The sequence below is a fragment of the Erpetoichthys calabaricus genome, chromosome 8, assembly GCF_900747795.2.
Source record: "Erpetoichthys calabaricus chromosome 8, fErpCal1.3, whole genome shotgun sequence".
In the NCBI taxonomy this organism is placed as follows: Eukaryota; Metazoa; Chordata; class Cladistia; order Polypteriformes; family Polypteridae; genus Erpetoichthys; species Erpetoichthys calabaricus.
The window spans coordinates 147418302-147432308 of NC_041401.2; the positions used below are offsets into that span (position 1 = coordinate 147418302).

A 14007-nucleotide genomic window follows, 5' to 3' on the forward strand; every position below is an offset into this window, starting at 1 on the left:
GAACACACACATTTCATGTGTGTTCCGTTTCTACAGTAATCTGTGTAAACACATTTTTAAAACAGAAACATTTTTCATATTTTAGTAGTAAATGACAAAATGTAGGCATAAAGTATATAATGTATGAAGCCTGAAGTCCAAAGATCAAGTTAACATTTTCACAAAAGGTTCAAGGATAATACAACAGCGTCCGTGGCGTAGCGGTAAGATTTGCTGACTTGTAATCAAGAGTCCCCGGTTTGATCCCCACTCACTCCTATACTGTATTTGCCGTTTTCAGTAGTGAGCTGCTCTTTTTGTTAATATTATACAGTACACACATACATTTGGTTTGCGTCTGTAACACACGGTGTGCATTTATAGGACTTGTAAAAGTTACCATTTTTTTGTACTTTTATTCTCTCTAAATCACGATCACGATACATACTACTACTTCTCTCTATGCTGTGGTTCCTATTACACACCTGAAAGAAAGAGACAATATATGTGAAAACATCATCGCACTAATGCAATATTATTTGAAAACGAACAGCGTTAGATCGGGTGTGGATTTACATTGGCGCTATTACTGAAAGAAAAAAAGATGAACATGTGCGCTGATCCTGCAGCACTGAATAAGCTCACGCGCTCTAACATCCCCCCCAAAAAGAGCAGCTCACTACTGAAAACAGCAAATATAGGAGTGAGTGGGGATCGAACCGGTGACTCTTGATCACACTTGGTTTGCGTCTGTTCTTGCGCTGTTTCCTAGAGTCAGATTGGGGGTGGGGGGGATGTTAGAGCGCGTGAGCTTATTCAGTGCTGCAGGATCAACGCACATGTTCATCTTTTTTTTTCTTTCAGTAATAGCGCCAACATAAATCCACACCTGATCTGACACTGTTCGTTTACAAATAATATTGTATCAGTGCGATGATGTTTTCACATATATTGTCTCTTTCTTTCACATGTGTAATAGGAACCACAGCATTGAGAGAAGCGTGTACATTGTAACAGGTACACACGTTGAAAATGTAGGAAAGACTATCCTTGCGTGTGTGTGAACAGTTAACATTTGAATCTGATGATTGCATATAGCGCTGAACTTACTGCTCTGTACTGTTCTATCCTCTGCATGTCCTGGAGTACAAAAGAAACAGCATACAGCAACATGTGGGGACTGGCAAGATCGGGGGAAAAAAACACACAGTCACTGATTACAAACTGCAAGATGTTATGCGAATGAATATGAATAATATGAATAATGTTGCAGCCGTGCCACAAAGTTTTCCGAAATGTACTATACAGGTCATAAAACGAGTAATTCCAAATATCATATATACCTACGTCTGTGTTTTTTTGACATCATACACCATAAGGTGCACACTAATTCAGCGTGAGCAGGAACACTCAATAAAACTGAATAAAAAAAAATCAAGTGACGGTGAGATATGAAGAAGGCAGATTCGCCAGCGTTTGTGTGTCAGCTTTTATCCCTCCAGATGAGAGAATGTCCAGTTCCATTGTCTCAAAACACCACTCACATCTCCAGTTATTTCATTTCAAATAAAAAATAACAGCGTCAGATCCCTGGGTGGGGCAGTAGTATGTATCGTGATTTAGAGAAAAGTAAAAAAAAAAAAAAACTAACTTTTACAAGTCCTATAAATGCACACCGTGTGTTACAGACGCAAACCAAATGTATGTGTGTACTGTATAATATTAACAAAAAGAGCAGCTCATTACTGAAAACGGCAAATATAGGAGTGAGTGGGGATCGAACCGGGGACACTTGATTACAAGTCAGCAAATCTTATTGGTACGCCACGGAAGCTGTTGTATTATCCTTGAAACTTTTATGAAAGTGTTTACTTGATCTTTGGACTTCAGGCTTCATACATTATATAGTTTATGCCTACATTTTGTCATTTACTACTAAAATATGAAAAACGTTTCTGTTTTAAAAATGTGTTTACACAGATTACTGTAGAAACGGAACACACATCAACTGCGTGTGTTCCAAATAGTGATCTATTATTTCCACTCTAAAACTCCAGCACTTCAGTCACTCCCAGATAATCAAACAAGGCATGAGCTCGGAAAACTTAGTGAACATTCTGTGGCGGTGGGGGAATGGAATAGCTGACTGCTTGCTGCTCGTGTTAATTGGCACATTTAGAAGACAAAAGAGAGCTGAGAACGGTTTTAAGGTGGGCTGGATCCACGAGTTTTTTCGTAGACTCTGGTAATTCTAGTGTTAAAGGCCTGGATCTTGATTTTTATCCAGGACACTCACAAGCCCAGACACTCAGACTCCTCTCTAAGTCTCACGAGAACCCCAATCAGAGCCTCCATTGACTCCGCAAGACCCATAGTATCGACAGCAAAGTCAAGATCAGTGAATCTTTCATCATCAACACATGCCTCACAGGCGCTGGACCCCATAACTCTGCCCAACACCCAGTCCATGCAAGCAGAGTAGGAGAAACTCCAGAATCAACTGGGAAAAACACAGAGGTTTTACCTCCACCCTGCACAGCACTCACAGTATCAAGGTACAGGCTAGCCATGATATCAAGCAACCTCAGGATGTACCATATTAACTTATGACAGGGTTTGAGAAAATCTAGTAAATTAAACATTGATTTTAGGATGAAGTTTAGTTTACGACATTCTACTTTAATGACAAAATAAACTGAGAATAAAGTGGAAATGTCGACTTTAATCTCCACATATAGTTTTTTTTTTCTTCACCGTGGGCCTAATACGATTCTGTACGGCTATACCACAAATAGCATTATAAATGCAGGCTGCAGTTTTATTATTTATGTATATAGCTTATCTTGAAGCAAGATTCATATTATATTGCAATTTGCCTTAATGATGGTTCAGTTGGTAAACATGTCATCACCAAGTTGCACTTGTTTTGTTTTATTTTATTTTTATTTGGTGAATACTGTGTAATGCACTTGGGCTTGAAGTCTTGAAGTAATAGTATTATTACTAGAAGTTGCACTATTATTTATTTTATTGTTATTATTTATTAGTTTATTAGTTTAAATATTATGTAGTTTAATGATGGTAAAGTTGTTTAAAAAGTCACTTTAACGTGTCAGTGGACAGAAATTGTTAACATTAATAGAAAGTGTAATTGGTTTACAAAAAATATTTACTATTTATTCCTTTTCTAAGACATGTTCAGTGCAATACAACTTTTGACAAGAACCTCTGGATATTTTACTAAGTCTAAATGCCTCTTTGGATGGTTGAAAATATGTTGTCAAAATTATAGTTTAAGTTGTTTGCAAAATTTGTTCAATAAAAAAGGTTCTATATTTTGACTGCATCTGTCATGCAATGTGATTCCTTCTCTTCATTAGTGCCACCCCCTTGAAAACTATCACTTTATGGGGCCATGCAAACCTGTATTAATACTTGTGTGCACATTAAAATGTTTTTTTTGTACAATGTACAATTCTCATGACAGTGGAATAGTTTATTCTTAGCCAGTATACTGTAGTAATTGCAGTGGAAAATGCATGGGGAAAAAAATACCGTTGAATACCGTGAAACCGGTATAATTTTGAAAAATACCGTGATACAGAATTTTGGTCATACCGCCCAGCACAAGATGAAGCCCTTTTCCCAAATAGATACAAAGATTACTTGCAATGCCAGGAGGACAGCCTTACCACCAGCCTGGAGAAGTTCACCCTGTATACCACAGATTCCCACAGCCTCCCCTACCCTCAGCTGGTTCACCACATGTGTGATCCCAGTGAGATTGGGTGGTTCACAGCTAATTGGAGGTTCAGCCTGAAGAATTGGGGGATCCAGAGATATCCAACATCCTAGCCGGATGATCAGCTTTAAACAGCTGCTCAAATTAGCCAGCCTAGCAGGTCACAAGTGCAGTGTCATCCGTAAGGACCGTTCCATTAACTGCCCTGACTGCGATTCTCAGAGGAATAGATATGGATGTGCATAATGCTTCAATTCCTCTGTAAGCAGCATGTGGATCACTAGACCATAGATGGTGTGTCACTTGCTCACAGATTCCTCTTGACAAACACGTCCTTATCTGCCCTCAGAGTCCTTGCATTCATCTTTCTCAGTTCCCGGTACAGACCGGCTGTGTGCTGCCACTCTTCTCGATGATATCCAGAGTGCCCTGTGAGATAAAACACCTCCTTCTGGGAACACTGGTAACACCATCACAAATCTCAGCAACCTTCAGGGTCTTGTCACAGAAGGTCTCCCACAAAACAAAAGGATCGGCAGTTGCACCCAAGTTTGTAAGTTCCTCACACAAACTAAGTGAAACTCATCAGAAAGACTGATCTTGGAGTCTGGCCAATTCTAGCCTCATTTTCCTAGTACGTGGTAGCCTAGTGGACCTAAGCTGGATCTTCAGAGTAGCAACAAGTCTGTGGTCATAATTCACAAACTGGGCACCCAGAGAGTGCTATAATCAGTGTCTCATGATACGCTCGTTGAAAAGAGTGACATCGGACACCATCGGAAGGAGCCGATCCACCACAGCAACAGCTATTTCCCAGAGTCTGACAGTCATCAGAGTGACCAGACCAATAAAGGGTGTACCTACCTACAGAGATCTGGCCAGTCTGAAGTCTGCGTACTCAGAGAGTGCCACCACTGAAACGAAGTGTTTACGAAGATCCTCCAACAGCAGAGGAAGATGATCATCATGCCAGAAAGACAAGGTGTTCCACACATCTACCCGGATGGGCCGCCTCAAATTAAAACCTGAATGCTGTTGTGCAGCAGACAATGCCTCAGCACCACACCAGTTCTGATACCCAACAGGACTGAACACATTGGCTATCTGATTGTTTTGACTCTTCTAGGTATGGGGCTCCCGAGGTCTTCCCCAAATCCACTTCATAATATGAGCAGCCTTCCCATGGACGGCTGCAACAGAGTTATTCCTGCCGAGAGCGGAAAGGAGTCCTGTCTGTCATCTCAGAGCTTTCTTACAGTGGCTGGAGTGCCAATCCGGCTATCAACCTTCATGATTTCCCTGGAAGCTGGAGGACTGCTTGCAGGGCCAAATGCAGCTTAATGTCTTAACAGGATCCTCATTGTTGAGGACCAGAGTGACTGGACCAGGCCAAGGGGACATGTAATACTTGGCTGTGGCAGATGGTCATTTCCAGAGGGTGGGACCGGACCGTGTGACTGCCTGGGGGGTTGCCAACCAGGATCCTGAGCTGTTTCATTGTGTGGTGGGTGTGGCAACCCCACTGTACCAGTGCATGCTCCCCAACCTGACCTGACCTGCTATAATAAGATAACTCAGATTTAGTTACTGTTTGTTTAATGGATTCACTCCTTTTTATTTTTCATTTATCTCTTTAAAGCAATGACCCATGATATATGTTGTCACAAATATTATTTACTTTTTTTTATGGAATTAATGTGATAATGTACAAATGACTGATGAAAATGAAAATTAATTTAGAGGTGTTACTGGGCACTGCTTACCTCCATCATCCCTTTCAATTGCTGGACTAGATTCTGCATCATGAAAGACGGAATTATAAAAAAGTAGAGAATAATAAGAAAATGGAAAGCAAAGAGAATAATGTACAGGGAAATAGGAAAAATAAAAAAACAAAAAAGAAAAATCAAAGACAATTTTTTAAGAATCAATACTCATTGTGTTACTACTTCCCCATCTCCAAAATTACAGTATATACAGTATTTGATATATGGAGGTTGAGCAAACAGGTACTTTATTCTACTGTTTTCAGTTTTAAGAAAAAAATTACCAGCAGAACTGCCAATAGACTTTCTAGTATTGCCCCTTCTGAACTGGAGCAGACTGTGTTTTTGCAGATTTGCAGATTATCCCATATGATACATTTGACTGACAGATGCCCTTCTAGTCGAGACAGACAGCCCCGTGAGAATAATGCAAATCCCATGCAAGTTTCTAATCTACATCTTTATTACCTTGAGAACCAATAATGTAGAAACTAGCATGCCATAATAGTTGAAACAAAATTAAACTTCAAAATGAATAAAAAAAATACAATTCCATATTTAGTGTTCACTTTCTATTAAACTTCAATATTCTAACCACAATTACATTTTGCTTATCTGTGTGAAAACAATTGAAATATGTTCTTGAATCTATAATTTAATTAAGATGTCCTGCACCAAAAATGGAAAAAAATGATTTGCTGATCTTTATAAAAAGACACAGGGAAATCCTGGATTACATAATCAAAAGGAAAAAGGTATTAATAAAAAAGTACTGAGGTTCTATACTATCTTCCTACTCACCTATAAGACAGCAACAGAAAAAACAAATGACTATATATATTATTTTAATTTAAATACTGGGCTATACTGTTGATATACTGTAGGCATTAATATAAACATATTTGAAGAATTACAGAACTTGTTAAACGTATATTTAAACTTCGTGAAACTCACCTGGTCCAGACTGCTGAAGAAGGATATCTGCTGGATTATGAGGTTTAAGGCCAAGGGCTGAGAGAGGAGTTTTTGCCAATCCTGGAGGTGACCGACCTAATAAGGAACAACAGATAAATTCAATGATTCCACAAACAAAGATAAATTTTACATCAAAGAAAAGCTGATATATTAGGTATACAATATAGATTTAAACAAGCTTATGATATATAAAAGCAAGAAAAAGTGCTTTATAGTGATACACTGTAAACCATAAAATATTTTTTATGTCTGGATCAGTGGAGTAATTTGAATTACATTAATTGATGTTAACACCACTAATACTGATGAAAAGATATATCAATAAGTCTTTTCCCTTAAAAGACATCAATGATGTCTTTAAATTGATGTGTTCATATCAGCCAAACAATTACTACTATGGATTCAGTATCATGCCTTGTGAAGAAAACATCCATATGTGTACCCTTAGCAAAGGCAGGATCAAACATGCACATGCTGAATTTCATAAACAAAGGAAAGCAGAATTTCTTCACACTAACCACCACAAACAAATTTTTTGGGAGCTTTTTGAAAAGCCAAATTCTTGTTGTGCAGACTGTAAAACGTTTGTCATGTGGTATTGCATTGATTTTGTTTATTAATAGGAAATAGTGAGTTTTATGTAACAAATTAGTATGAAATAATTTTGCTTTCCTATTTCATGCAACAAGCAAGCACAACCTGGAAGTAATGTCTGCATTCCATGCTATGTAGCTATTTGTTTACTTACCAAAGAGTCCAATATCTATATATAAATACACACATTATTTTATAATATATGTCTCTTTATATAATATATATATCTCTTTATATAAAATGAGAGACAAATATATTTATATATTTACTTTTTCACAAATGAAGCACTACTCAGCCTCATTTGTGCTGCACTGACGACATCCTGAAAATCCCTAGATTTCACTGCAGGAGGAGGGAGCCACAACAAAATGTTAAATTGCAAGAAGTTTTTTTTTTTTTTATTTGCTCTAAAGAAAAGAATAGTCTGAACCATTGCTTTGGTGATACATCTCTGCTAATGTACCAGTAACATGTTATTAAGATCTCTCGGTTTCATAAATGCTTAGAACCAATATGTAAATAATGTTGCTATTTATGTTTATTTATAATTTTTGGAGAATAGTCCTATGAATTCAATTATTATTATTATTTTTTAGAAAAGTTCAGGAAATATAAAGTTGGAAAGTTTTTTTACTTGGCTGCATATCCTGTCTCTGAAATCCTAGGTTAAAAAAGCATTCCAAATACAGTTTTCTTTGGAAATTTAAATATAAGTTTGGAACGACATGAATTAACTTCACTTTTGGAAATTATTTCCTTGGACAATTGCAAATGCACAGAAACACATTTATTAGGTGAATGAAAATTTAAGTATTTTTGCCAGGCCAATATACATAAAACTGCAACAATAACTACTAAATTTAAAGCTTTTCCTTTTGGTATATTTACTTGTAGAATATAGGCCATTGTTTATTTGCTCTATGTCTTGATTGCATTAAATTTTAAGACATTAAACTGCATACATTTCCATAAAAACAAAAAACAGGTGTTCTAAAACTTTTGACTGGTAGTTTATTTCTTACATAGTGAGCATTTATCTCTATTGTGTCTTGGTAGTAATACAATAATGTGTAATTGAGATGCCTTTTTAAAAAAAACAACATTGTAACTAGTAATGGTCACATATAAAACAAATGTAATAATTGAATAATTAATAATGTATTAATTATTGTATGTTTCATTGCTGGTTCTAGAAATCATGAGAGTGATATGATGGATGACAAACCCTGAGCAAATGCAGCTCCAACCTTTAAAATCAGAATTAATCTGCCAAAAAATAAAACAAAAAAATAAAAAAATAAAAAACCCACACAGAGACTATCACCAAAGCAAAACAGTCAGCAAATTCTTTTTTCCTCTTAAAAATGATGAGTATCTACAGGTCAACATGACATCCCATCATTACTGAGATTTGCTTTTGTTAACAATTAAGTGGTTTTAAAGTTTAATTTAGTATATAAATAAAAATCTTCTTTCTCTTATGAAAACACTTAATGCTTGTTGTTTCAGTTCTCTGTAGAGTACTGGTTTTTCTGTTATGTAGGAAAGAGCTGGTGTACCTATGTCACAAGAGTAGTAAAAATGCCATTTAAAGCATTCTGGCAAGTACCAGCAGGCAGTGTCCCTGTGCAATACAGTTAAAGAATGGGCATGACTAAGATTTATGTGGCTGAACACCGCATGTTCAAATGTGGCAGATGTATTCACGACTGTATTAGGGCCAGCCAGCTTGCTGGAGCTGTCATGTCACCAGTGAGCAATCACTCGTGCAGTGTAACAGAGGAGCTGCTATCAGACAGCTTATGTTTCAGTACAACCATGATGGAGTTCATAATGATGAATTCAGGATGTTCTAACAGGAAATGTAATTTCAGTTTGCTATTATACTGATGTACCTTATAAAGTGTGATTATATAAAGTTCACAGTATAGATTGATGGATAATTATGCTTTAAACATTTTCACATTGCCTGCTGATTATTAATACTTACATATGTAATAAATATGGTTACTTAGTTTCAGCTTTTGTAAGGATTAAGAAAAGTGTTTTCTGCCTTATACATATTGTCAACTTTAAGAACTGCATTTTGTTAATAAATGTTTCATGAAAAAGTTGATTTTATAGTTGAGCAGTTCAAAAACATGATTCTAAATAACTTTATTGACATTTAAATGTATTAAAGTATTTCAAAATATTTCCAAATTTTTACTAGGAATACTGTATTTGTATTAATGTCAAGCATCTCACAGTATATAAAATTTCACATTATGGCATACATTCTGGGCAGATATTGTATTTAAACGTCACATTATTTGTTTCCATTGACTATCATTGCAACATTATCAGATGCAAAAATGTGACTATATTATCAAATTGCAAAGTTTTGAATGGTCTCAGTAATGATTTCTGAACAAAGTTCAAAATATATTAATACTTCATTGTTGACCAGTGTAGCTAATAATAAAATGAGAAAAAGTAACATAGCAATTTTATTCTTGGAAACACAAAAACCCACCACCGAAGAAAAATAAGGTATAGAAAAGCAAAAAGCCAATGAAATAAAACTATCAAAAGTATACTTGGTTTTGTAAATTTTATATCCTAACAAGATGAACACCTCAGTTATGATGGCAGATGGCCATGTGAAGAATACACAATTGCTGGTTAAGACGAGACTTCACTAAAAAATTACGTCAGAGACAGGCATCATAATTAAAGTGAACTACAATAGCTGCTGGAAAGGTTACGATCAATAAGTATAGACAAGTAATGCTTCACAGATTATGGGAATTGCAAAGGAGAGGAAAATAAAAGAACAGAGAGGGTAATTAGTTCCTTAGTAGTGCCTTCTAGCCTACCATCTAAGAAAATATGATTAAATTGGATATTCAAAATTGTACTATTCTTTTATTTGTACTCACTGGTGCAAAATTCACTGTCTTTTTATGAAAACGGCCAACTTCTAGTAAACCAAGTTAAGCTAAATGCCCAAATCAGCAACAAGAAAATAAGGTGTGATTTTTGAGGAAAATTCCCGAAAGAAAGAAAGAAAGAAAGAAAGAAAGAAAGAAAGAAAGAAAGAAAGAAAGAAAGAAAGAAAGAAAGAAAGAAAGAAAGAAAGTTTGGTTGTCAACATCAGAATACAAAACAATTTATTTTTGTATAGCCCAAATCACACAAGAAGTGCCGCAATCTGCTCTATACAACAGGTATATGTCCAAGTCAGAATAGATTTATGAGAATCTCAGTGAAAACGTTAATTATGTTGGATAAGCAGGAAAGTATTAGACTTTGCCCCCATCACTGGATAGGGTGATAGGAATTTGTTTTGCATCATCATTTCAGTCATCTAAAAAACTATAGCAGGAAAGCAATTTTGCAAAACCAAAAAGTCAGAGAGAACTTTAGACTAAAAGCATGGGATCCACATACCCAATTTCATATATTACTTGTTGATAAACATCATTCAATCAAAAAATACACTGAACAACAGCAACTGTGAGGTAATAAATTACTGGTGTCTATAAAATACTGAATCCAGTCTTAGGTTTAACCTGAGACTCTGAAGTCTAATGGAAAAACTAAAATATTTTTGTTCTTATAAACAAACATGTTTGGTGGTGTCATACCTCAGCCAAGTATGAAGTATAATGGTGTGTGTATAATAATTTGAAGAAGGCCCAGGACCTGCATGATTGTAAACTCTGCAACAAAATGCAACCTCACCATAATTAAAATGTTGTGGATTGATCTGTGCAAAGTAATCTATGTAAGACAATCCAAAATATCAATCTATTTAAGCAGCCAATATCAAAATATTTAATTAGCTTTGCAGATAGAAAAGGGCCAGAATTCTTTTAGGGTGTATGTGACATTGTCTGGGATTAATCAAAAACAGAATGATGTAGCGATATGCATTTGGGGTAATATCTCAAAGTGGGAGGAAATTTTGAGATGATTATTGCAGAACTGCTGAACAGGTGCAGGAGATTTTCAAGTTAACTTTAAAGGTACAGATCAGTTATTAAATTTGAGCTTATATTTTGGCTAAAACAGAGAATAATGGATTAGTGAGTACAATAATAAACATTAAGTACAATAAGAAATATTAGTTTAATATTATTTTCAACTTCAATTGCCAGACAAAGGTGAAGATCACATCCTATATTATGTCAGATAATGCAAAAATACAAACAACTCAAAATAATTCTATGGAGTTCACAAACTTTTTCAAAGTATTTAAAATAAAAGTATGAATTGGCAGCTTTTATTTTATACATTTATATACTGTATAGCATAAATATCAGACTGAGTTGTTACAGCATTTTAACTAGAGTGCAATGTGTTACTTATTACATATTACTAGGTATAAATACCTATACCTTAATAACGACAAGTGTAAAACCATCAATGCTCCAATGCTAACAACTCCAAATTCAGTAAACTGAATCTATACAGCAACTTACTCAGCAAATATATTTTTAAAATTGTGCTTGCATTCTAAAATATTGCACTGCATCCATTGTCAATATGCCAATGTAAAGTTTGATCTACATCACAATGCTATAAGAATCATAAGCAAACAAAAACCTAAAAACTACAAGTAAATCTAATTAAAGCCATACAGATGAACACTACAGTTTTTGGCCTCCCTGATGAATATTAAAATCACAGACAAATACACATAAGGATAGAAAAAAGTGATGGGTTTTTAAAGCCAGGTTTAGTTTAGTTAAATTTTCTTGCATGGTTTTGGAAAAGCACCCTCGTCCTACAGAGAAGAATGACTTACTTATGTTGTAGTAGGGTGTCTGTGGAGACACAGGAAAAGCAGGGGTTTGGGGAAGAACCTCACCACCACTACTAGATGTTGGGCTTCGGGGAGATCCATCCATTTCTTCAAATGCTTCTCGGTAGCTATGCATGTGTGGCTGTGAAGAGGAGGACAAACATATCAAGATATATAGTAGTGTTTTATGTCATGTTTAATATGGTATATACTGCAAATACTCATTTATAAGTTTTAAAAAACACACTATAGCTTATTTGTGAAAATGAATTCATCAGCAGATCAGGAGTATAAAATAATTTACAAAAAGTGAAAAAGATATTGGTAAAAAGAATGCTGTATTTGTGTTATGTTGTAGTTAGCAATCATTAAAATTTTTAATATACTTAATGCACAAAAATGTCTTCATTATCTCTTTCTGTTTGTTGATAATACTATAGGCAGAGGACATCTCCCTGTTCAAATACCTCATAAATTTGCTGAAAAATGCACAATTTCAGCAGATTCTCATTAGCCTTACTGTGACTTAAGGACTTAAGAGTATTTAGGCTTAGGTGGGATCGACGAGCAAAATGTTGTCACTGAAAAAACAAACAAACTCACTTTGCATATATGTTTGTTGTTGTGTGCATAACAGCATGGCCAAATCTACCTATGAGGACTTTGTTTTAAAAAAAGAAATTAAAACAATTTTCTGGTGAATATATTTCACTTTATATCTTTACTACTCTATTCAGGTGTCACCTACAAAAAACTCCAGTTGTACAATGCTTCAAGAAAGAGTTCACAAAGAATACAAAAACAGCAGCCATGGATTTGGAGGCTGTTCTTGCATTGGCTAATATCAGAGTCTTTACGTCTACCATTAGGTAAACTGGACAATACCGAACGGTCACATGTAAGGGACACAAAATCGTAAGAACTGTGCTCTTCATAAAGAATACTGCCACAAGTCTGAAGATTGCCAAAGATTAAATTGATTAACCTAGACATTATTAGAAGAATCTAGATATTTGAAATGTGTGAAACTTACTTTTACAAATGTGCAGCATTTTTTGTCAAAAAAAGAAAAGAAAAACAATGCTTCCCGATTAAAGAATCTTACTCAGATTAAGGTATGGTGGCATGTAATTGTTTGCAACCACTGGTGGGACGATAAATTCTGGGCAACCATCGATGAGCTGAACTGACCACAAAGAGCCATTGTAAATGTGTAAGGAAATCTAAGGCATAATTGCTGAAACACAAGAGTTGCTGACTTCTTGAATAACCAGCTTAAAATCATGATTTTACAAGATACAAGATTTTGTGGCATGATGTGAAATGAGAAATGCATCCATACAAGTCCACAAATATTAATGAGCCATAAACAAAGTTTTTATGTAAAACATTAGTGGCATTTATTTGAATTGGTGTTTCCTACACTGTTGGACAATTTATATTTCATTGAGTTACTAATACATTTTTTGTGAATAGCACAATCTTCTATCAAATGTCGCTAACTACACAAAGTATGCTTCTGTGAACTCTAAACTTTGACACAAATATGCTTTAAAATAATGCTCGATTTTTGTTCATGTCCAAAATTCACATGTAGAGCAAACTACTGAGGAAATTGTTGTTAAACAGCACTCTTATATGAGGTTTAACATAGTGCATCTCATAATTAAGCTCATGACTGCTATTTTTATTCACTCCATAGTTCTATTTAAATTTAAAATGTTTTTGGCTTTAATACATTCATAATTGTTATAGATAAAATAAACATAAGTAATAAAACTCATCATATTCTGTAAAAAAATATATCTTGAGTATTCCGAATCACTCAAGAATTTTTTTGGAAAAACAAGAATGTTTTTAATTTCTGTTTGTGTTGACACTTTGCAATCTGACAATACTACTTTCACTTGTTTAAAGAAGGCTGAAGCTAAAGGGAATATAAATATGTCTTAAACAAGACGATCAAATAGTGAAGAAGATGGTGAGAGAGGCAAAAAGAATGTAAGGATCATTGTTGAAGAACAGTAACGTCTGAAGTCTCCAAATCAACAATAACGTAGTACATCAACATCACAGTGCTATTTGGGAGTGTCACCAGAAGAAAGCCCTTACTGACAACAACAAAGCAAATGAAGCAGCTAGTATTTGGCAAGAGCCACTTT

General features: G+C 35.1%; 1 protein-coding gene across 7 annotated transcripts in view; it reads right to left on the minus strand.

The window, feature by feature from the left end:
- tns1b (tensin 1b) overlaps positions 1-14007 on the minus strand; it is a 793111-nt gene that overhangs the window by 39416 nt on the left and 739688 nt on the right. For 6 of the 7 annotated variants that reach the window (XM_051930508.1, XM_028807574.2, XM_051930509.1 and 3 more), the window contains 2 exons: positions 11849-11987; positions 6442-6537 (listed from right to left, as the gene is read on the minus strand). In XM_051930508.1, coding sequence (XP_051786468.1) covers positions 6442-6537; positions 11849-11987 — 235 coding nt within the window. The remainder of the gene's footprint in view (positions 1-6441; positions 6538-11848; positions 11988-14007) is intronic. The other variant, XM_051930510.1, reaches the window with a different exon arrangement.